At 38.3% G+C, this 25689-nt stretch overlaps 3 protein-coding genes across 3 annotated transcripts in view; all 3 read right to left on the bottom strand.

Moving 5' to 3' along the window:
* Nucleotides 1-3931: 3931 nt before the first annotated feature.
* Nucleotides 3932-13990, bottom strand: nus1 (NUS1 dehydrodolichyl diphosphate synthase subunit). The gene is made up of 5 exons (XM_053488521.1): nt 13410-13990; nt 10590-10718; nt 8467-8619; nt 6652-6751; nt 3932-5239 (listed from the first exon to the last, which is right to left on the bottom strand). The coding sequence occupies exons 1-5, from the start codon at nt 13783-13785 to the stop codon at nt 5149-5151; spliced, it is 849 nt and encodes a 282-aa protein (XP_053344496.1). The 5' UTR covers nt 13786-13990; the 3' UTR covers nt 3932-5148.
* A 1204-nt stretch (nt 13991-15194) lies between these two features.
* On the bottom strand, nt 15195-18968 carry LOC128514769 (nephrocan-like). Its single transcript, XM_053488620.1, has 3 exons — nt 18771-18968; nt 16020-16921; nt 15195-15597 (listed from the first exon to the last, which is right to left on the bottom strand). The coding sequence occupies exons 1-3, from the start codon at nt 18966-18968 to the stop codon at nt 15195-15197; spliced, it is 1503 nt and encodes a 500-aa protein (XP_053344595.1).
* Nucleotides 18969-23378: 4410 nt separating this feature from the next.
* cnksr3 (cnksr family member 3) overlaps nt 23379-25689 on the bottom strand; it is a 54713-nt gene continuing 52402 nt past the window's right edge. Inside the window, exon 23 of the mRNA XM_053488445.1 lies at nt 23379-24149. Coding sequence (XP_053344420.1) covers nt 23943-24149 — 207 coding nt within the window. The 3' untranslated portion in view covers nt 23379-23942. The remainder of the gene's footprint in view (nt 24150-25689) is intronic.

The raw sequence follows: 25689 nt of genomic DNA, 5'->3' as shown, positions 1-25689 counted from the left end.
TTCTCTGCATTTCTGTTCTGCATAATACCGTTTACACATTATTCTCTCGCTTGCACAAACACACACATGCACACTTACACTTCACTTAACAGACTGCTGAAGAATGAAATCGTTTACAGCAACACCTGGCTCTGTCCATGACTGTGGACTCGGCACTGATTAGAGGAACACAGCACTGTGCCAGAGTGAAGATTTTCTGCCCAGCTCTGAATAAACAGGAAAGTAAACATGCACAACATCTCACTGCTTCATCATGGGATTTATTTTATTCACAGACTGAAGGCAGAATCCAATTTACAGCATAAAACCAACAGAGGATGAACATATTACTGCAAACAGAGGGGATCTGGTTATTGGTATAAGTATTAAATAAAGTCCTTCTGCTCACATGCTAGCTGCTGGTGCTCTAACATGTTGTGTGAATAATCTATATTCAGTTTTATCTTTTGGTTGCTATTCTTCTTCTTCTTATTATTATTATTATTATTATTATTATTATTATTATGCTATCTCTGAGAGATATACAGTGGGGAAAATATTTATTTGATCCTATGTAGATTTTGTAAGTTTGCTTACATATTACAAAAAGAAAAGAAAAAACACATAATACAAAGGTTATAAATTAATTTGCATTATATTGAGGAAAATTATTATTCGATCCCCAAGCAAAGCATTACCAAGTACTTGGTGTATAAACCTTTGTTAGCAAGCACAGAGGTAAGACGTTTCTTTAACTGGTTGCCAGGTTTGCACATGGCTCATGGATTTTGGTTCACTATTCTTTACAGATCTTCTCTAAATCCTTAAGTTTTCTTGCCTGTCGCTTGGCAACTTAAAGTTTCAGCTCCCTCCATAAATCTTCTATGATGAAGGTTTGAAGACCACTCCATGACCTTAATGTACTACTTCTTGAGCCACCTTTTTGTTCCCTTGGCGATATGTTTTGGATCATTGTCATACTGGAAGACCCATCCATGTACCATCTTTAGAGGGTTCTCATCCAAAATTTGACAATACATGGCCCCGTCCATTAGCCTCTCAATGCGGCAAAGTCGGCCCTGTACCTTTAGCAGAGAAACAGCCCCAGAGCATGACGTTTCCACCTCCATGCTTGACTGTAGAGATGGTGTTCTTAGTGTCATAGTCAGCATTTTTCTTCCTCCAAAAATAGCAAGTCGAGTTAATAAAAAAAAAAAAAAAAAAGCTCAATTTTGGTTCAGGCAAACATCACTGCCTTCTGAGGAGAGGGACCTTGCAACGCTTCAATCCATGTTACCAATGGTTTGTTTGGTGACTGTGGTCCCAACTGCCTCGATCATTAACAAACTCGTCCTGTGTAGTTCTGAACTGATCCCTCACTCCTTTTATGATCATCCCTCATAAGGCGGACTCTTGCATGGAGCTCCAGACCGAGGCCGTTTGATGGTTATTTTGTATTTCACTCCAACAGTTGTTCCTTTTCTCCAAGCTTCTAGCTAATTTTTTTGTACCCCATTCCAGCCTTGTACAGGTCAACAAGCTTGTCCCTGACGTCCTTTGATGGCTCCTTGGTCTTGCCCATGGTGGTGAGGTTTGGATAGAAGATTTTGTTAGAAGCACCTTCTTTAATTATTCTGTGTACCACATGAGCACATAATCAGTTGAATAAGAGAATCAAACACTTTTTACTCACTGAAATGCAACTCAATTTATGGCATTTATATAATTTGGTTATCTAGATTTTTGAGTGATACAGTAATCTGTCTCTATCTTTTAAAATAAACCTATAATAAAAAATTATATATTATTATTTCTTTGTAAGTGGGCGAATTTACACAATCTGCATGGGATTAAATAATTATTTATGTACGCCTGATTATGTTGAGTTTGAGCTGAACTTTTTTTATTACACCGAAAGCGTCGGCACTGCTGAGCAGATGTCTTCTAAATAATCAAATCTGGCTTCGATTAGATCATCTTCTGTAAGCGTGTACTGAATGAATGCTCCAGTGGATAAGAAAAACCCAACAAGTCCAAGAGAAGTGCAGAAGCTTCTCTTCACTGAGCTCCCAAAAGCAGCTGCTAGATACTATAATGTATCAGAACTTCTGTATTTGTTTCTGCACAGTATACTTGTACATTTGAATGCTGTTCTGCTATAATGTTCTGCTATAATCAGAATAGAGATTTCAACAACTAGGAACATAAATACCAGCACAAAGACGTCTCTCGTAAATCTGGGCAGATTTGAACAAACACTGTTTATAACGCAAAGTGTGCTAAAGAAAGCCTAGTGCTGACATGTACAAGAGATTAATCAGGCTAAAGTGTCCAGGTATTGACGCTGTCTCCTGAGCGGACCAGTGTACAGTACATACGTCAGCAACAATGACCTCTAATTGGATTAAGAACTGTCTAACACGTTATTAAAGTTTACAGAATAAAAACATTAATGTACAGTACTTGATGAGAGAGCACCTTAATGCTTCATGGAGTTTCAATCACAACGAATGGACAGTGGAAATTGAAAGTTTTAGTAGTAAAAATAAGAACACAATGGATTGAGATTGGGATAAACAGCTATGTGGCCATAGGAAAACCACTTGTTAGTGAGACTAATCAGTCAAAAGGCTAATCAGTTTGCTAGAAAGCATAAAGATTGGACTTTATGGAAAAAGGTTATGTGGTCTGAGGTTATGAGTCCAGATTTATGATTATGATTTGGAGTTGCTTCAGTCGATCAGGTCTACAGTAGGTATATGTGGCATTAAAATAAAGTCAGCTGACGACCTGAATGACCAGGTTATCACATCTATATGTAACACAGACATATTCCAGGACTCAAATTATGAAAGAAAAAAACTGGCCACCACAATGTAATCAAAAGGTGAACCAAAACTAAACTAAAGGTGGGTGAAGAAAATGCTATTCTTAAAAAAAAAAAAAAAAAAAAAAAAATCCCCAGAGATGTGCTTGTACATGATTTAATGCAGCTTATAATTGTTAAGCAGTTTATTTAGGATTTAAATTAATTGATGTGCAACGATTTCCAACTGTACAGTAACTACCGTTTGTCTGCCTTTTGAGTCCAGTTCCTCTACTATTCCTGTACCCCATGCCCCCCCCCCCCTGCCAGTCACATCTGGATTGTACATTATGGATAGAAAGCAGTACAGCTGGATGTCTGTATAGCTGCTTTGTGGCAATCCCTATCGATAGCATTAGTTTATTATGAATTTTTCGTACATTGTGTAATATTTGAGTTGGATTTATTTAAAGGTTCCATTTATTTCGAAATGTTTTTTCAGTGCAAAGGAAAAAAGACATTCTGGCAAATGATAGCATCTTGAACATTGTCACATATGTACTGTTTCCGGCCTCCGAGTGGTTCGCGAGTTTAATTCCCGGGTGATGCTGTAACTTCTCGCAGAAAGAGTGTACAGCACTGTCCTCCGAGTGTGTTACGCCGCCCCCAACGTTTCGTGAGCGAGCAGTTCGAAAAGATGCAGTCGACTGACGTCACGTGGTTTGGAGGAACCATATGATAGTCTGTAGCCTTAATGTGGGAGCCCAGTAGTGATGGGGAGGAATTGAACACAACTAAATTAGGAAGAAAATTGGAGATAAAATTCAAATTTTGTAAATCATATGTACTATTTCGTATAATAAGATTACAATAAAACAAATACAAGACTTTTACGTTTATGTCTAGACATAATTTACTATTTAAACATTAGCTTCTTTCTAAAAGAAACAAAAAATTAACATTGATATTTTTAAGGCTTAACTTTTTTTTTTTTTTTTTTTAGCAAAAACAGGTTTAATAATCTCACATTTCAGGTCTTGTAATCTTAATGATTTTCACTACATTTTAAATACACTTAACTCGCCAAGATGTCACTTTCTGCTGCATTAAATGTAATTCAATGTCAGAACTCAATCTTCCTTCAGGTTTTTCAGTAACATTTATTAAGCATTCACACTGGACACTATTACATCACCCCCTTTTATACGATGAGCCATGACTAATAAATACACTGTTCGGTTTAAGACTTCCAACAAATGGCAACGTCCTTGTCGTTTACAAGCCTCCGAGGTTAGCATTACGGTGTAAAAATCTGTGCAGTGTCTCCTTCACAACATCCGCATCTAAGGGTTCGTCTCACAGGAATGCCGATTAGGAGATGGGCGATGTGACGATGCTGTAAAGTGACCGTGATAGTGAGAAGACTGGATCCAGATCCAGTAATAAAGACATTACAGATACTCTTACAACCACCTACTCTAGTGTTACAGACACGAGTCTGGATGACGAACCGTTTCCGCAAACAATTTTATAACGAACATTAAAAAAATAATAATAATAATAAATTGCATATTGGGGTGCAAATTTTTTTTTCTCCTCATGTATGCATCATACATTTTCACCACACATAATCATAGACATGTATTTAAATTTTAAAGAAAAAAAAGAAAATTTGACTTATTTAAAAGGTAAACTGAAGGACGGAGTTTTTGGATTGAAAATAAACAGAACAGTATGTGATAACAAAGATTTCAATAATAAATCATAAGTCAAGTTTTGATTTTTTTATACAATCAGTGGCCTGAACACAGACACACTCACATGCACACACACCGTCTCATCGACGACTCATTGATTCGTTGCAAACTGCAGTAGATTATTTCAATTAAGTCATTTATGAGTTTCCCTGCGACGCATGCTCCCGAGATGATGTGACTGGTTTTCCCATCGTAATGTTCCTCTTTGTCAGTGTGCGGTCCTGGCAACATCTCTTCCCCAAAGAAAACACACACACACACACACACACACAATGGAACGAAGCATGAAAGGAAAAATTTACACCATATTGCTAACCGAGTCTCTGGAGTCGCTCGAGGATGAACGGACGTTCTATTCCATGTACACGCACAGCAGGGCAGGCTTAGCTCATACGCACACTTACAAATACATGTATTTACTCATTCAAACACACACAGAGCCTGGGGGTACAGGGTCAGCGCATGGCCGTGTGTGTCGTGAAGGAGAGATGCTGATGCGGCGTCAGGATGCTGATGCTCAGCATCTTGTAAACATAGAGAGAAAGAGAGAAAGTCTCTCTTGTAGGATTCTTTCAGTTCGGGTTTTTTTTTTTTTGAAGGACTCTGTCACTTCCCAAGGCGCTGCTCGCAGACCGCGTATTGCCTGAGAGCGCAGAGGAAGTCGTCGTAAGAGACATCTTTGTGGGAAGGTAAAGAGCTGTGAGGAAGAGAGAGAGGAAAACAGACAGACCGATGAGTGATCAGAATGTTTCAAGCTTATTGTACAGAGTCACACACCTTCTAAGTCACAGCATGTTATGAAAGTGTCAGCAGTTTAATCTTGACTACATGAGCCTCAGTGGACGTTATTTTATGAAATCTAGGCCAGAAAGAAATCAGCCTCAGTGTCGCGTCTTTACAGCGTTTCGATTTTCTTGCACCTCCCTGGCGATTGTGTTTTCAATGTCATCGAAATTAAATCATCCATTTTAAACCGTTTCTTAACAGAAAAAATTAAACTGATGGCTTTGAAACAAACCTGCTTTATTTATTTATTTATTTCCTAAAAGAACAGAAGGCTAGCTCTCATAAATCTTAATACTGGATCAGTAACTGATTTATTATCATCAAAAAAACAACAAAAATAACATGCTCTTACAGCAATATTTTGTGTTACACTGTTTATCTTTAAATATCCGATATACATTTTTACATAATGTTTGTATCCAAAAACGATACGAATTCTGCACTAGTGCAAATAAAAACAAGGAGACAATTTGTCTCGAGTCTCTAACAACTGAATGATGTAAGCCATCCTGTTCTTTATTTCGGATGTCAGTCACGCTCAAAGTTTGGAAATACACCATCAGGCATTATAATAAACAAAGACTTGAACACCAATGTCCATATTAATCCAGGAAGTGAAAATATTGTATTCTGTACAGGATTTAATAAAAAAAAATTTTTTAAAGTGATGCATCGCCATCAAGTGGATATTCAGGGAAATACAGACAACAGTATGGATTACACCTAAAAGCACTGAAGGACACATGTAGCTTTAAAAAGAGGATAGAATGGTATGGGTTTATCATGGGGTTCATCAGTGTTAGATATGAAGCATTTTAGCCTGTGACAAATCAATAAATGACTTATCGTAGTGTCTGGATGCAATCTTTGTGTGAAAACCTGACTACCTGACAACCTACCCATTAAACTGATCTCCACCGATTTGCTCTTATATAGAAAATTCAGACTTTCTGCTCTTTAAAAACAGCAACAAATGCCGTCTTTCTCTCTTTCCCTCAACCATTTCCCCATGCTTGGTCAATTAAAGGAGTTCCTGGGAGCCCAGCGTTTTAAATGTAAAACAAGCGTGAGAAATCTTTCTAGTGAATTAGTGATTATATAGAGAAATAAAAATAGGTTTACTCTCATAACCATGTTCTGCGTCCTGGTTTGACTTATATTTCCAAATCCATTTTCTATCCTGCTGTTTATAAAGTGTATGCATAGTTTTTAAACACTACTTTATTATTGTCAGCTGTGGAAAAATAGCTCCAGGCTATCATGTTTAAACAGAAATGTATATGTATATGATTTGACTGGATTCAAATCCCATGTGATACTCACATGAACTCTGTTAGTCTGATGTGCCAGGGCAGGAAGCCGAGCGTGCTCTCCACCGGGCCGAACTTTAGGACCAGCTCAGGGTCTGGGATGTTCTTAAAGTCTGGGGGAAAAAAATTATAATAATATGGCCGTGTATAAGATGAAGAGAGACAAAAAAAAAAATTATAATAATAATAATAAAAATAATCTGGCAAGGTCGAGTTCAAACGCTGACGTCAGTAAGCCGACGCGTCGCTTTGTCCTTGTGCAGCGTTAACCCTTTCGGTTGTATCCTGTCTGTATTGTAAGTGGCTCCATATAAAAGCAGGAGGTAAATGTGACGGTAAACGTATCTGAAGGTCTACAGCGGATGGAATTAGGAGCGTAATCATTTTAATCTTCTTTAAGAACAGACGTAAATACCTTTGTGTCCCACCATCAGAGCTGTAACTGTGTTTACTATCAGAATCCTTTAGTTTATGCGTGTTATGCTCCTTGCATTGTGGGATATCTGCACAAAAGCATCTGAGCAAAATGTTCTGCTGGAGCATTCGGATTGATGGAACGACAGGTAGATACTTTATTTATCCTGAAGGAAATTCCAGATATCCAGCAGCAATGGAGACAGTAACAGGTCTTTTAATGTGATTGCATGCTGTATATCTTTATAACATTTATATATAAAATTATATATATTTTTTTCCCCTATATTTCTAATTTGCAAAATTCTCTCATTTCTTATTTAAAATGTTTAGTTCATCAGCGATCGTATAAGCATTTCACTTCATATCATACTGTTTATGACTGTTTGTGACAAATTAAAATTTGAATATGAATTTGAATATAGTCAAAAGTCACATGATAATGTCAGAACTGACTAAAGTAACTAGTGCATTGCTAATTTCTTTCTCAAGCTCAGTGGATAAACTCTCAGCCCTCTGATCAGACCCTTAAAGTCCTAAAGGCTTTACTAGGCCTGTTAAATATTCATCAGATGAAAATACAGAATGTTTATTAAAAAAAGGATGAAACCTATATTTCTTGCTAGACTTTATCTAGTATTAAAAGATAATGTCAATATATTAATAAGTGTTACGTTTCAGTTTTAGAGCATCCGTGTTTTCTACTTCGACGCTGCCTTCTGCTAATCTTATTTTTTATTATTATTATTATTTTGGGGGGATTTTTTCAATTTTCTCCCCTAATCTAGTCGTGGCCAATTCCTCCCCGTCACTAGGGGTCTCCCACATTAAGGCTACCACTACCACTCAGCCGGGAGGGCCGAAGACTATCCCGTGTTTCCTCTGAACCGCGTGACGTCAGCCGACCGCATCTTTTCAAACTGCTTGCTCACGCACCATTAGGGGCGTAGTGACACACTCGGAGGAAAGCGCTAGCCGCCCCTTCCGCGTGCGTGAGCTCACAGATGCCCCTGATTGGCTGTAGAGCCGTGATTAATGTGGGAGCGCAAGTACCTCTCATCCCTCCCCGCTGAGAGAGCTCGGCCAATCAGCTCTCTCTGTGCCTCCGGTCATGAGAGGTAACAGCATCACCCGGGGTTCGAGCCAGCAATCTCCGGATGAAAGGGCGAGCGCTTTACCACTGTGCCACTCGGAGGCCCTGCTAATCTTAACCAACATCATCATCATGCAAAACAATGACCTTCACACTAAAGCCGTTCGATATTTTTCCACCAGGTGCCGTTGAAACGTCAGATCCGGACACTTATCTCTGAACACGGTAAGAAACCTGATGGATGGCATGGTGTTGCGCGCGTGTGTGTGTATTTGCTCTGAAACATACTGCATGGTGTATTGGTTTGTAATGACCCCTGACCTCGCAGTAAGGAGTCCAACACAGTGACGTCGATGTCTTTGAGTGTGCGCTCTTTCTGCTCCACGGCTTTACACAGCTGCTGCGCCGCTCGCACGATACTGAGCTTCCCGTCGTCTGGAGACAAGACCTTCACCACCGTCTGGCACCTTGACACTACAAACACACACACACACACACGTGTATCACTGCATTTAGTACAGCAGCCAATATTTGCGTTTATAATAAAAATAATCTGTTTATGAACTTTCTTTTCAATTGGATTTTGCTCATCAAAGAATGTAACATAGTATTCAATTTAGACTTTAACTCATTCACAATCAACATATACTCAGTTTCATGGCTGAACATTTCAATGATAATTCATCCAGCACGATAAACGCTGGTTAGCATTGTGTTTCTGGTCACATGGTTTGAACACATTTTGCATACATTTGTATAAATTAAGGTTGGGCAATAGTTTAAAAAAAAGGAAAAGGAACTTAGCTTGTTTAACGTGTAACTTAACCCGTATGCATAGCAGGACCTAAATATTTTATGCCTTTAGAGCACCAAAAACATTTTTGTGCCTTATTTCATGTATACAAGTCAATAATGTATACATGAAATAATTAATTAATTTAAACTCTGATCGATGGATGATTTAGATCATACTCACAAAGGGAAATTTTAACATTTTCCTGATTCTGTCTTTTTTTTCTTTCATTATCTCATTAATATATCTTTGTTATGTATAATAAATAAGCATCAGTGAACCAAACACATTCAGGGTCTCTATCCGAGAGCGTTAAAACTTTCAAATTCAACTGTAAACTTGAACTTTAAATCAGACTCAATTAGTGTAACTCTTTAAATGACCAGAAAAATGACAATAAATCCCTTCACTGTGGGTATGAAGGATGGGAATCATTAGAGGCGACCTGATACGATAAGATCACGATACCCAGGTGCCAAGTCAATCTGTATTGTGAATCTGTATTGTCAATCTGTCCCTGATGTTTTATTTTTTTGGAGAGAAGGGCTTCTTTGCTGTCCTTCTTGACACCAGGCCATCTTCCTCACTGTGTGTGCAGATGCGCTCACACCTGCCAGCTGCCATTCCTGAGCAAGCTCTGCACTGGTGGCACTTCGATCCCTCTGAATCCTCTTTAGGAGACGATCCTGGCGCTTGCTAGATTTTCTTAGACGCCCCTGAAGCCTTTTTAACAAGAATTTAACCTCTTTCCTTGAAGTTCTTGATGATCCTATAAATTGTTGATTTAGGTGCAATCTTAGTAGCCACAATATCCTTGCCTGTAAAGCCATTTTTATGCAACGCAATGATGGCTGCACGCGTTTCTTTGCAGGTCACCATGGTTAACAATGGAAGAACAATGATTTCAAGCATCACCCTCCTTTTAACATGTCAAGTCTGCCATTCTAACCCAATCAGCCTGACATAATGATCTCCAGCCTTGTGCTCGTCACCATTCTTACCTGAGTTAACAAGACGATTACTGAAATTATCTTAGCAGGTCCTTTAATGACAGCAATGAAATGCAGTGGAAAGGTTTTTTGGGATTAAGTTAATTTTCATGGCAAAAGAAGGACTATGCAATTCATCTGATTCCGCAAATTGCTATTATAAAAACTTAAGCAGCAACTTTTCCAATATCCAATATTTATGTAATTCTCAAAACTTTTGGCCACGACTGTACAGTATATAGATAAAATGTTTTTATTAAAAAAGTATATTTTAGAAGTACACATATTGCCACACAAAAGAATCATAACCGAATCGATTTCTTCCCCCATCGCTACTGATTATTATTACTAGCGGTTTCATTGACATGGGCAGTTGAAATGTTTCCTTTACCTCATTTTTTCCCCTCAGTTCAGCGGCAATCATTTCAAAATCATTATCTAGGAGGTTGCACTAGGACAGAAAAGAGTTTCCTCTCCCAGTCACACCATTCAGATTCTCAACAAAAGGTTAAAAGCATCAAAAGCACCACATTAAACATTTTTCACAGACACGCCCATCAGCCATTTTTTTTAGAAGCCATCAGAGGCATGATGCATGAGGTGAGTCCTTACAAGCTTTTCAGGAGGAACCTGTTCCAGCAATTCGGGGAGTTGGCCCTCACCTTGTTCCTGTGTTTCTGGGCCATTATTCAGGAGCTCGGCCGAGTGCTTGCAGCTGTCCGAGCCCAGGAGCTCCTTTTGTTGCTTCACAATCTCCTCCATCAGTCTGGAATTGTTCCGACTAAACACACCTAAAGGACAAAGGCGGGATCAGTGCTGTAATATTAAACGCTCAGACTTCATTCAAGAATACAAGAAGAGTGGAAACTACACAGTGAAGCACTAGTAGCTGACTTTCATTTAGTGAAAGGAGATAAACTGGTGTAGAAGCCATTAGATTTTAGCATCAGTAACTGAGACCCATAAAAACACAGACGGATTTAAATCTCTAATAATGCACCGAGCCACAGAAAGTGTGTAAGCAAGTGTTCTGCTTTATTTTTATTCCTCATGACGCACTTCTGTGCAATGGGCTCCAATGCTGAGCTTGTTGAATTGCCTAATCAGGGTTAAAGTTGAAGCCAACTGCAGTTCAGTCCTACACACAGACACACAGCATGTTGAAATATTCCCAAACTGAAGACTATTTCTACATCCTGATTTGTGTAAAACAGGCCTTTTTAAACCGCAGAATAAAAATATAAACTCAGTGACAAACACTTAACAATGACAGATTCCTTGATCAACAGATTTTCATGCACCACCGTCTTTAGAGATTACACAGAGTGGTGCAGAAAATAAATACAAAAAAACCCATCCAGTTGTGTGAGGAACAGACTGACCATTCATGAGAGGAGAACAGACAGATTATGGAATGGGAACTCGAAAACCGATCTTTACAACCACGGTGAGCGGAAAAGCATCTCAGAATGCACAACATGTCAAAACGTTCAATTGTACAATCAAAAAATAAAAGGAAAATGTTGAGCTTTTTTTGTTGTTACCTTTGCCCCACACACATCATACTTTAATTTTCAATAAGGTGATCACAGTCCAGGCCGTTAAGTAACGTAAGTAAGTAAGGATTTAAAGACCTAACACAGTCCATTAGTAGTGGTGTGTTTGGAAAGGATCTCAACTCGCATGCATGGACACGTTGTCAACTACAGCTTCGCATTAACTACAAGAGGGCAATAAAATGTTGATAACATCTTGCTGTAAACACGTTTATGGATGGCGACGGGTCAGTAAAAGGTGCTTCACATATTTAAGGACGATTTCATTTCCAATCGAATTAACTCAACAGGAATGTATTCTGGAACATTAAATCACTTTCTATGTAATTAAACCTCTTAGAGTGAAAAAAAATATTTTTCATTAACAAAAATAAATATGTTTTTGGTGGTCAGCCAAGTTTGCATATAATCCCAAAGTTTTATTTGATTACCTGATACATTAGTCCTCATTTAGGAATTTACCACATGACACACATTTCTAACATTTCTGAAAGTTAAGGGAGCAATCAACAGCTTATAGATAAATATTCACATTATATTAGATGAATTTGATTTGTGATTACGTTCTTATTTTACTACATATTTTCTATATTCATTAACATCATCACTATTATTATTATTATTCATTATTAATCTTCAGAAAGCAATTCACGGAAGACTGGGTGTGAAACAGGAATACACCCTGAATTGGGTGGGATGGACATTCACCTCTGGTGTGTTTTGGGAGGACGGAAGGAAATCCAAAAGAGAACATGTGAAACTTTACACAGACACTAAACCGCGCTCAGATCCAACTTAGGGCCAGGAAGTTTCTGCATGATTGTTACAGCGTATAAAATATGATATACGAGATAAAAATGTGATATTTTGAAACCCCGGAAAAAAAAGGCTCCCAACATTTACAGTAAGGCTTTTATGCATGTAAGTCTTTCGTCTGCTCCTATTGAGGGGACAATCCCATCCGCGCACACAGGCAGACACAGACAGACACACACGGCACTGGTTTTACTTGGCACTAAATCCAGTGGCTGGGGTTTGGGCATTCGGTGGGAATTGAACCGTGGAATTCTGCATGAAAGGTGGGAAACCTACCTCTACCTTGAGCTTTCTTATACACTTGTATTACAACAGGGTTGGTCTGCTTTTTTGCTGCTACAACAGCTTCCACTTGTCTGTCAACAAGGTTTTGGAGTGTTTCTGTGGGAATTCGCACCCAATCATTTTGTAGAGCATTTATGAGGTCAGGCACTGATGTTGGACAAAAAGGCCTGCCTTGTAATCTCCGTTCCAGTTTATCCCAAATGTGTTTGTTGAGGTCAGGGATCTGTGCTCGGGCCGGTCAAGTTCTTCCACACCGAACTCATCAAACCATGTCTTTATAGTGCTTGCTTTGTACACTGGGACACAGTGATATTGGAACAGAAAGGGGCCTTCGCTAAACTGTCGTCACAAAGTTGGATGCATAGTGTCGTTCAAGATTTCTTGGTATGCTGATGCATTAGGATTGAACTTCACTGAGGATAAGGGGCGTGACTGAAACACCTGAATTTAATCATCAAAAGGTTTGGCCGAATACTTTTGATATAAAATTGTAGTAGAGGTGTTACTAATAATAAGCAGAATATTATTATTACTACTGCATTCAGTTCCCTTAGACAAGGCCATAGGACTTATAAGGTTGCTTGCTGAGGAAACTCTGGAAAATACACAAAAGAAGAAGTGTGATGAGAGAAGAGCACCTGACTGTCTCAGACACGGCCCGCGTCTCAAATCGAGCAGCGCGTTCACGATGTAGCGCGCAGCAGCTTTACCTCCACACTCACCCGAGCGTGCTCATATAGGCAACATTGTGGCGTTTGGGATGCGGCTCTTCCCTCGTTCATTTATTCCTATATCATCTCACAGTATTAACACAAAGCACTTTACCTTCGTTATCGTACACGCTGACATAAGAGATGCCGAGCGCCATACACCACACCACCACGTTAGCGATGTCGGTGTACTGTGCCTCTTCCTCCGCGACCAGCAGCCCGATGTGCAGCGGCAGCTTCTCCAGAGCCTTCCCGTCCGTCAGCACCCGACACCGGCGGCTCGCTCGCCTCCCCGCCCCGGTCCCGGCCCCGAGCTTCCTCTGGTTAGCAGCGCCGAGAGCGAGCGGGAGCAGCACGGCGGCCGCGGCTCGTCTCCATAGCAGCCAGGTGCGCTTCCACGCGCGCGCCTGGAACCAGGACACGGCCGCGCGCTGAAGCTGGAGGAAGACGTGCAGAACTCGCCATACCCAGTTATAAACTAGCGCCATCATTTCATTTATATAAAAAAATATATATAGAGAGAGTGTTAAAATTTCCTAAATAGATTCCAAGTTTGTCAGGGACTCCACCAAGCCGGCATCGCTAAATCGGTGTTTTACAAACAGCTCGCGCTAATCGAGCCGGTAACGAGCCATTCGGTTACTGCCAACACCTCAGACTGCTGGCCGCCATCTTGTTCAACCTTTACACTCTGAACTCGCCGAGTTACGTGGAGCGTTTTGATTGGTCATCTACCGGAAATTCAAATGTCGTATCCAAAAAAGAAAAATGAGGCAAGACGAACACTTCCTGTTTCTTAAAATCAGACAATAATCTGTAACGTAATAAAAAAGACGAGATTGTGGCGTGGATTTAAGTGCAAAACAAACACGAAAAAATTAGCTAACTAACTAACTAACTATGCTTATTCTGATTAAACATAAACAACAACAATAACAATAATAATAATAATAATGATGACATTTATATCCTCCCCTGAATTCGGTGAAGTGCGGATACAAAAACGTGTTTATTTAGCTAATACAGTAACATACTGAGCAACATTTTATAATTTTTTATTTTCTATAAGAATAAAAGGTAAATAAGTAAATAAAAATATGACCAGTAAATAAAATAAACACATAATAGTTTATATAAAACAAATTTAAGTATCTAATAATGTAACGTTGATTAGTGCGGATTTAAATAGTGAAACAGTGTTAAAGTGCCTCGATTAAGATCTGTGTCGCCATCTGGTGGTTCTCTGTGTTACTGTCGGAGAAATCTGGACTCTGGACTTCAAAATACTCATTTATTGTCTGTACACCCGGTCACGCCCATCACAGGAGACTCAGGGCACGAGGCGGGGTACACCCTGTACAAGGTGCCAATAAATCACAGGGCACACACTTATACAGGCACGCTTATTCATAAACTAAGGTCAAATTCCATCCATCCATCTACAAACCTCTGTGTTCCAACTAGAAACTGTGGAGGCCAATGGTGATAATGGCATTTATTCTCATTTTGCGACCGTAGTGGGACCTCCGATCAACATTAACACGGACATTCACATATTACGGGCAATTTGGGAACGCCAATTAGCCTAATCTGCATGTATTTGAAGTGTTTGAGGAAACAAGAATACCCAGTGGAAACCCACCAAGCATGTGGAGAACACCCAAACTCTATGCACACAGACCCTCGGCGCAAGGCGACAGTGCTAACCACTGTTATCAATAATAATATTAATAGAGTTACACTTTAAAATGAATCACTGTACACACATTCTGATACATGATGACAGAAATAAATAATAATCCCTAAACATCCTATAGTCTGCAGTATGTGCTGTATAAAAGGTGAAGTGTACCTTGTATTTCTAATATTTATTAAACCCGCTGTTTAAAGCACAAGCACATTAAAAGTCATAGTCATCATAGTCCTCATTGTCTGTGTTTACTATCTGGCTCTCTGTTAAGACCTCTTTGTTCTGCTCCTCACACATCTCTTGAGCCATGATGTATGCTTGCCACATGTCCAGTGATGAACTGACAGGTTCAGTGCAGAATTCTGTGCTCATATCCACATCCCGAGCCAGCAATGCACTTTTGGTTTTGAGGAGCTCGCACGTGCAGTTCCACAGGTTTCCCTCTAGATACAGAGTCCTCAGTCTGGGCAGCAGGCTCATGGCCGGTAGCGAGGAGAGCATGTTGTTGCGCAGGTTCAGCACTTGAAGGCGCTTCAGGGGCTTCAGCTCACGCTCCTGAATGGTGGCAATGCGATTACTTTTCAGATCCAGGCGCACTAGTGATTCAGGGAGCCTAGACAGAGTACAGAGATCAGTGATAGTCACTAATAATATACTGTTGAGTGGAATCTGTAAAGATTTTGCACAAGACAGCAACATTTTATGTGCAAGTAATGCCATCGCTTCAGTGTTTAATTTCACCTGAATCCCAATTCCCTGAATCTCAATAGACTTCTGCGGTAATCATAAAGACTGTTCTGTGCTCATTCCAGGACTTTTCTTCACAATATACTCATACTGAACATCCTATTTAATGGTAACCACTGGATACAACTTAAACCAATAGATATAAATAACCTCAAAATTAACCTTCACCAGCATAATTTAGTGATCTGGCAACATTATACCTTGACTGTCTAGATCACCATCTAAAAAGTGATTTAAAGGATTCTTCTTCTTACATTGTAGTCAGTCTAGATAATAAAATTAACTAACCCGTCTGGGACGGTGAAGAGAAGGTTCTGTTCCAGAGCCAGGTTGGTGAGGTGGACGCAGTCCCTCAGAGCATTGGGTTCAAACTGTCGGATGGTGTTGTTCTCCAGAAAAAGATGTTTCAGGTGCCTCAGACCAGACAGCTGCTGATGAGTCACTTCCTGTATCTGATTCTGCCCACAGTCAACCTTCTCAAGTTTAGCCGACACCCTGCTGGGCAGCACTCGCAGCTGGTTACCTGCCAACTCCAACACCGTGAGATTGGGCAACCGAAGCCCGCCATCTACAGACACCAGTCTGTTGTAGCAAGCAGACAGAGTGGTAAGGTCACGCATCTGAGCCAGATCACGACTCTTTAACGATCTGATCTGGTTTCTGTCCAGATTCAGGGCAATTAGGGCTTGTGGGAGGTTATGAGGAACTTTGGTCAGAAGGTTTGCTGACAAGTCCAAAGTCTTTAAAGCTTGCAGTGATGAGAAGAACGCTGATGGCAGTGATGAGATCTTATTATTTGCCATACTAAACCAATTCAATGCTGGCAACCTGAGAGATCCCTGTATGGTCTCGATTTTATTACCATTCAGATAGAGAGACTCCAGCTTGAGCAGTGCTGAGAGGGTGTTGGCGCGCAGCGTGGTAATCAGGTTATTCTGCAGATTTAGCACACGAAGTCTCCTCAGGCTGTGCAGAGGAGACTCCTGCAGCGCGTGGATCTGGTTATGACTAATTTGGAGGATCTCAAGGCTGGAGGGAAGGCCACGAGGGACGTGGCGCAGCTTGTTTTTCTGGAGATCCAATGATTTTAGATGCTTTTGTGCTCTGAATGTATTGCCGTCGACCTGCTCCACCCCACATGATGACAGGATGATTTCCTCCAGACTTTTCAAGCCAGACAGTTCTCTACTCTGAGGTGAAAAAGGGTTTTAAATGAGGAATTAGTAATTTGACGAAAAAACATCTACAGTAATAAATAAGAGGAGATAATGAAGAAAGTTTAAAAATCTAAATTATTTAAAAGAAAATATTTATCCTAAAACTTTTATGGTTCTAAAGAGAATGTTGCAGGGTTCACAAAACCTTAAGATTAATCTTACAGGTAAAGGGGTTATTACAAAGTTTATAAAGATCTAGCCGATCTTATACACTACAAACTTCAAACACACACACACACCTTTGCATTTGACAAAAACTGATTTGAATTTAAAAGAGAGTCATTTTCCTTTTACCTTATTGACCTTTTCATGTCTTACGCTCAATAAAGAATTGTACCCTTTTTTTTTTGGTTATGTTATATGGCATTCACATACAGCTGGAGATCCACATCAGTTGGGGCGATATGAATTTTCTTAATCTCTAAGTGATCGACTGGAGTGTTGTGAGTGTAAATTATACCAACCAAGTGGCACAACACAGCTGCCACTGTCAGACCTGGATTTTTGATTGTGTACATTTCTTAGTGTAAAAACTCCCTTTATGTCTCTATACACTGTATAATCTTCTGCTACACTAATGCAGGGTTAATGCCCTCATACACATACATAAAGCAGGCGTAGCTTAGTAGTTAGGATGCTGACCAAAAGGTCCTAGATTCAAACCCCATCATTACTATGTTGCCACTGTCGGGCCCTTGAGCAAGGCCCTTAACCCTTATTTGTTCAGATGTATAATGAGATAAAGGTTGCACTGGTTAAGAGTGTCTGTCAAATGCCATAAATGTAATGCACTTATCCCAGCTTTTCACTAGTGCTTCAATACCATCCAGGTAAAAAGATTTCTCATTATTCCAGAGCCTTGACATTCATGTCGGAAACACCGGCCTCCCAGGAACTCCTTTAATGTCCCAAATGGTTTGGAGCGAGGTCAGGACTGTACAGTGGATATGACAATACCTTCCAGCCGAGTTGTAATGTTGCTGGTGTTGGTGAATGATCTTCTATACAGTTGCCACAGACAGATGCATCTCTTCTGCAAGTTGGCGACAAGTTATCTGTCTTTTTTCAAGGGTCACGCCTTCCATAATGAATGGTCAGAGGGGGTTTACTCCATTCTTTAAAAAGTTTGCACCATTTATCTATTTTTTTACTGCAGATGTTTTTTTTTTACATGGGTTGTATTTAAGGAGTTGTATGTAAAAAAAATGTAATATAGAGTTCAGTAGAGTGTTTTCTGTAGTTAAAGGCATCCTTGGCACAAAATATATTTTGAGAATAAGGTACATTCTGTACAGTTACAATAAAGCTGTTCTGTATGTAATTACGAAAACAAAGATATCTAGGTTTAATATTAACCAAATAATAACTAAGTACTGTAATACCACTATAACAGTAAATGTATTTTTATACCTTTTTCTGTCTGATATAGGAAAAGGGAAAAAATAGTGTATCCTGAGAATGAGATGTGTTTGTGGTGTGGTATAGCACTTTTCTTTAAAATGAACGCCTCTGAAAAAGGGATAATGCTTTTAAAGAAATTTAATTGAACTGAATATTAGTTCTATGTAATTAACCACGTGGGATAAATTTGAATGCTTTCCTATGTGTTTTTCCCACAAAGACTAAAGTGCAGGCTTTAATCATAATCTATTGGAACAGCTTTTATATCCCGTTATGAAATTATTAACAAGCTTCAGATCAGTTCCAGACTTTGTGGTAGACCATTACAACTCTTTACGTTGAACCCTTATGGAAAATACCACAAGAAAACCACTAGTAATCAACAGAAGCATGTGACAGAGTGACAGATATCAAGCATTACCTTTATCTCCTTTATGTGGTTATATCCCAAGTTCAGTTTCCTCACGTCTCCTGCGATGCCAGAGGGTATAGACTGCACCCTAAAACACTGCACAGATGCTGCTGGCTCACACACACACTTCTCTGGGCATGCATGGCAGCACCAGGAGCTAAGACTATAGAGCAGAGTGCAAAGGAGAATATTAAGCATCCACATCATGGGGACATGACTCGGGTCACGTCAGTGTTGAAACAGCTTTCTAAGCCTCAGAGGCTTAAATAGCCGATAAAAACTCCTCCAGTTCATCTGGAACAATGGCTCAGATCATTATCTCGGTACGAAAACACTGACAAGGAACTGGGATCTCAGCTTTAGATTGTCCCGTCTGTTTGCAGACGTGAGAAACTTGCTGATAACCTGTTTACAGCCCGATGCAATTTCCTCTGCTGAAGAACTTTTACTAGATAAGTTCCCTCAGTTGGGTCACTAAAACGACAATAATTGTTTTGAATCCTATTCTAAGGCACGTAAGTGTTTAAAGTAATAAGAATGGTGTTAGGACAACCTGAGTTTAAAATGTACAAAATGTATTTATTTAAATCCAGGTTTAGATTTTTTTAACATTGCATTATCCGCTCATTGTGGCCAAAATGGTGACAATTAAATCCATGCTTTACCCCCTTAATCACCCAAACCCTCTCAGATGTAGTGTTTTGGAACTTTAAATCTGAATTTGTATAGAATGTATGTTTTCTACACCTGCTTATTAAAATTATTCAACTGAATTTTAAATCCTGCACAAAATATGAAAACATTAATTAAAAAATACTTTTAAAAAAGCATTTCACTGCATATCATACTGTGTATGGCTTTGTATGTGACAAATAAAATGTGAATTTGAAAATGTAAATTTGAGGCCTACAAATTTAAATTAATGCCGTGTATATTTGTGTAAATTTAAAATCAAGATTGTAATTGAAAAACTTTGTACAAATTCAATTTTTCAATTATACAAATTATTTTTTTCTTTTTTTGAAAAAAGTCCTAATTAAAAAAATACATGGCTTATAAGTCACTATACAGAATCACAATAAATGTATGAAATGTTAAAGACTGAAGGTTTCAACAATGATTAAAATATTTATTCTATTAAAAAATAAATAAAATAAAAGCAGTCAAAATGTACAGATTAAAAAAATTGAAAGTTTTTTTTTATTTCATGAGCTGTTCTTAACGCTTCTGAAAGGTGTAGAGAGTCATGTGACTAGGGCTCAAGAAGAATGGCAATAAAAACCAGTTCAAGAAATAAAAGCTCCAGAGTGCTCGGAAGCACTCTGTAAAGTTAATAAGGCTATTTCTCTGTGTTTCCCCTTTGTATGCCCCAGGACCACTAGATCTCTGTATAGATAAAAAGTGAATTAAATAACAAGAAAACTATAAGCTTAACCATATGCAGCAACATGTACAGCACACCAGGCCATGCCACAACCGCAAACAAAGGACTGGAAGCTTTCCTTATTACACAGCATTATAGGCACTGGGCTACATGCAACAGAAACCAGTCGAATGTCTGTTGTAGTTTCACTTTGCAATAACAGTTTCAGTCAGTTGCCACCCAGATGTTTTAGTTTCTAGGCCTTGGCCACAAGGCCGACTGGATTCAGGTTATTAACTTCAGATTCTGTTTTAACTTCAGATTTGTGTATAAAATGTAAGTGGAATTTTGCATTTGTCATCTTACATGAATATATGATATGTTTAAACACAGCAGAGGCCACCAAGCATAAATGTAATAAAAGCAATAAAAGTGAAAAGAATGAATAAACTAATGAATTAATTTTACCAAAGGCCTAAAAAGAAGGTTGCCATATTTAGGAGAAAATTATCCTAAATATAAATGTGTTTTTGGAAATGAAATATATTACTAATTTAAGTCCATTCTGTAAGCTAAAGAATGAACTTAGCAAGAGATAAAGAGTCTGCAGGTCTGTTTTTTATATATCCTGTATGAATAAAAACATCTGTAGGGTAAATGGCGAAAGGGACTCCATAAGGGACTCTTTAGCTGTAGTCTTGCCCAATAGGTTGGAGGACAGTTCATTAGAACTTTCTGGCATATCCAGTTACTCTAAGGCTTCCTCAATATATTTGTCTTTATTCGTGACAACCACAGCTCCATCTTTGTAATATGCTTTTAGGATAATTGAGTCGTTCTTGTCCAGCCCTTGGCTACCCATTTGACTTGATATAAAATATAAAGTACATCCATGCATGTGCATTCGTCGTATATAATAATTTTTCCCAGTTCTTTAAACTGACCCATGTCCAGAGAGTGGAGAAAAGAGAAAAACTAACCACAGGTGACAATTTCTTTACACACAGCTTGTTGCCACCTGCCCCAGTTTTATCAGGACTGTTAATTGTTTTTTAATAAACTATCTGTCCTGAAAAATGTCATATTCCAGACGACACATGATGTCCTGTTTTTCATATGGCTGTTTTTATATGCAGCTATATTTATAGATCTATATTGCATAACTATCACACAAGCAATCCAGAATTGGTTGCCATGACAACAAACACCTGAAGATCCATAATTCTTAAAAAAAAAATTAACTTCAGACATGGAATATGAGATTTTAACTGGCCACTTATCTATTACACTACTCAAATCCTGTGCAAAAGGAATTACTTCTGCATTTTATTCATTTAGTCATTATTAAGTAAAGTTTATTCATTATCCAATAATTGTTTGATTATTGATGTCCAGGCAGGTCTGTGTCTTTTTTCTGTCTCTGTTGCTTGCTTATTGCTTCAGAATCAGTCAGCTTTTTTCTAACTTCCCTCTGTTCAGCTGTGACACAGAATTAGCTAAAATTAATATGCATATTTTTTGCAAATTAAATCAAACTAAGTTGATAGTAACATTTTATTTATTTGTTTGTTTAAATGTTATAAATATTGTTGTTAATCAAAATATTTTTTAATTCCTAAAAAATTAATATTAAATTAATAATAAATCTTTTATTATGGGCCAAGTCCCCCCTGATCATAGAATAAAATAGAATTACCCTTTCTTGGGATTAAATGCAGACATTAACCAGACTCCAGGTGGAGTAGAGCTTTCCAAGGCAAGTTGAAAAAGCAATCTATAGAGTATACCATCTCATGCAAGAGTACAGCATTTCAAGAGTACAGGGCCGTGAGCCATTTAGAGAGATGTGACAGATATCTTAATGGTGTGCCACCAATCTTGCGCAGAACTTAAATATTTACAAAATTCATACCATACTGACCAAATGAACAGGCACTTCATGAAGATTTGAACTAGCCCTGGGTGAAATGTCCGGCATTTACAGTGCCCAAGATATTAAATGTGCACAGATATTTAAAAATTATCAGATCAGAACCTAGAATAATTTACTCCTCATGTAGAAAGTAAAATCATTTCACTCATCTCTTCTGCAAAAACATTAACTTCTGTAATAGATCCTGTACCTACATTTTCTCATACCAACAGTATCAGCAATAACCGAACCTCTGTTAAGAATAGTTAACTCAACAGTGGGTATTTTACAAAATCTTTTAAGTGAGCAGTTATTAAACCACTAATGGTTAGCACTGTTGCTAAATTCAACAGTTAAATTCCCACCACTGTGTGCATGGGGTTTGCACGTTCTCCCTGTGCTTGGTAGGTTTCCTCCAGGTACTCCGATTTCCTCCCCCAGTCCGAAGACATCCAGGTTAGGCTAAATGCCAGTCCCCAAATTGCTCGTAGTGTGCAAGTGTGTGTGTGTGTTTGTATGTGTGTACCCTGCAATGGACTGGCACCCTGTCTATGATATAGGCTCCAGGTGACCCTGTATACAGGATAAAGTAGTATAGGCAATAAATGACCGAGTGAGTAAACCACAAATTATGAAACCTGATCTAGAACCCTGTCAGATCCTACAGGCCAACACCAAACCTCCCCTTTATCTTATGATAGTAGCGCAGCAGCTATGTTTCTATCTACATAGAAATAGCATTGGTGTTCCACAAGGTTTAGTTATAGGCCCACTGAAAGTTGGGCAATGTGTAAAGGACATAAAAGACTGGATGTTAATTAATTTCCTTCTGCTTAATCCTGAAAGACAGAAGTTTTGGTACTAGAACATGCAGCTAGAAGTAAGCCTTCTGATCATACAGTAACTCTCGGTTTATAAAGCTACTGTAGGAGCCTATTATCAAAGCTTTCATTAGACTTCTAAAAAATGCTCAGGGTGATTTTACATCTAAATGAGGTGAATGTCTAAATATAACTTCAGACCCTTTTAATCACACTCCTCAGCATGCTCTGCAGAGACACCTTGTGTCCAACTGCTGCTCGATTCTCATTCAAATCAGTGTCAGAGCCAGGGCTGAGGCATGGCGGTCAGATTAGCTTCCTTTATACCCAGATACAAAGAGAGCAACAGGCTCATGATGCAGCACTGTGTCCTTTAGAGTATCATTGATAAATCTGTCCTGATACACAGCAGATGGCACACCAGAAACCTTGTTGGCTTTACAGATTGATAATCCTACAGATGAGCCTACAGATTGCTGGTTTATAAAGAAAGATTTCTTGCTAGTGCATTGTGTGTGAAGATTTTTTAATATCTTCGAAACGATGATAAAATACATTCATCCATGTTAAAACCATTACATATACAACAATAAAACATTTTACATCAAAACAACATATTACTAGTGAAATTTTACTGTTCTTTGTTTGAAAGAACGAAAGCAATAAGTTAGTGTCCAAATGCAGCATCAGGCGTTAAACCTGGACTGATATTTGGCATAAAATATATACCAGAAAAAAAATGAAAAGAAGTTAAAAAAAATTTATAACGTTGTCCCTAATCATGCAGTTATCATGTATGACTTCAACATTTACACACAGGAAAGTTTTTGTAATTTATAAGACACAGAATTCACTGTGTAATAAAAAGTAATGTGTGAACTTCACATGCCTTTTGCAATCATTCTAGTGACTAAAGCACTTGTGCAATTCCAAAACAAGTTAATTTACAGTTATACAGTTCATTAGTAAACTGTGAGCAGAGGATAAATGTTTAACATCCCTAATTATTACACATTCAAAAACTAATTAAACAAATGAACACTGATCAAAGGTGAAAAACAACCTATATTATACACGTTTCATGCTCACATGCTGGTCTCTACAAACACGACTGGTGTTGGGGATGGCCTCTGCTCAGGCTGAGCACTTGGTTTTTCCTCTACTGTGCTCATTTTCTGGGTGATATCCTCCAACAGAAGAACATTCGCACTTTTCCACTTTCTGTACTTATTGGCATCTAACGCTGAATCAGCCAAGACCTGCTCAATAGTCTGGAGGTCAGCCTCTTTAGACTGGAAAACATACACACACACACACATCACAATGGCGTACTGCCTATCACATGACATGAGACATAGCATAGTGTGCATACTGTATATGGATTTGCACAAGTCCCCTTTATTAACTGATAAACACTGACACCTTCTGGCAAATTGTAAAATTGCACTTTTAATTCTTGCAGTTGATTCAAGATTCTATTTAAACATTATTAATCTCAATGGGAAATTATTTAATGATAAATGCATAAGCATTTATGAAAAAAATATTTATATTTTTTAAACTCGTATTTAACTAATCTCTAACCAAAAATAATGAGTTCAAGTTAAAAATGAGTTATAGAAATAGAAATAGATATGAGGGAACAGGGAAGTTTTTTTCTACCTTATGTTTTATTAAGAAAAAAATTGGATATAAATATAAAATCACCTAATGTAGGTGATTACATTGCTGCGTGTAGTGTGCACATTATGCAATGCGTCTGGAAGGTATTAGATGTAAGGTATAAGGTGTGTGTGTGTGTGTGTGTGTGTGTGTGTCTTCACATTTTCCACATTATATTATAGTCTTATTTCAAAATTAATTAAATTCATTATTTTCTACAACATTCTACTACCTATACCTCATAATGACAAAGTGCAAAAAGTTTGTTTAAGAGAGGAGAACTTTCTAGAAGAATAACCATCTCTGCAGCACTCCATCAATCAGGCCTGTATGGTCTCCTCAGTAAAAAACAGACCGCCTGGAGTTTGCCAAAATGCACCTGAAGGATACTTAGCACATGAGATTTTATTTTATTTTTTTAAACTTGAAGCACCAATTACAGCCTCAAGTCTTTTTGAGTAAGATGCTACAATTTGGTTGTTTTTCTGAAAGGTTCTCCTCTCACCACAAAGAAAGATTTAATAAAGAAAGATTTAATATAATTTGCTTACCAAATCTTAATTACAGTAACTTACAGTCTTACATGCAAGTCTTTGTGCTTGATTTATAGTCTGATATCAGACTATGAACAAGTCCTTTAATAAAAACATTTATGGATTTTTTAAAATATATTAATATACACCCCCCCCCCAAAAAAAAAAGTTATTACTTAGATTTAACTAAGCAAACAGGTAAGAGCTTTCCATTGGATAATTACTGCAGTGTTTAATATGGTACAGCAACAAGTTATTTAACCTGATGCATTGAACAGTTCTTTTTTCCTTGAAAAAGACACATCAGAAGACATATCATGTGGTTGTGGCAAAAATTTAACTCCGTTTCAGAAAGGTCAAATTATTGTTTAAGTAAAGACAATAACTGAGGAGATTGCTAAAATTGAGTTAAGAACTGTTCAACACATTAAAAACATGGTCGGATAAACATGAATAATCTCATCGTGATGGGAGATTACTTAACGGCTTACTAAAACCAAAAAAAAAAAAAAAAAAGCTGTTTAATAGTGAAAGTAAAAGCATTTCAACACACAATGTGAAAAGAACTGAAGGCATTGGGACTGAACAGCTGTGTAGATTTAAGAAAACCACTTGAGACTAATCAGGGGACAAAAAA

The sequence above is a fragment of the Clarias gariepinus genome, chromosome 27 (assembly GCF_024256425.1).
Source record: "Clarias gariepinus isolate MV-2021 ecotype Netherlands chromosome 27, CGAR_prim_01v2, whole genome shotgun sequence".
In the NCBI taxonomy this organism is placed as follows: Eukaryota; Metazoa; Chordata; class Actinopteri; order Siluriformes; family Clariidae; genus Clarias; species Clarias gariepinus.
This window is presented reverse-complemented; position numbering and strand designations above follow the sequence as displayed.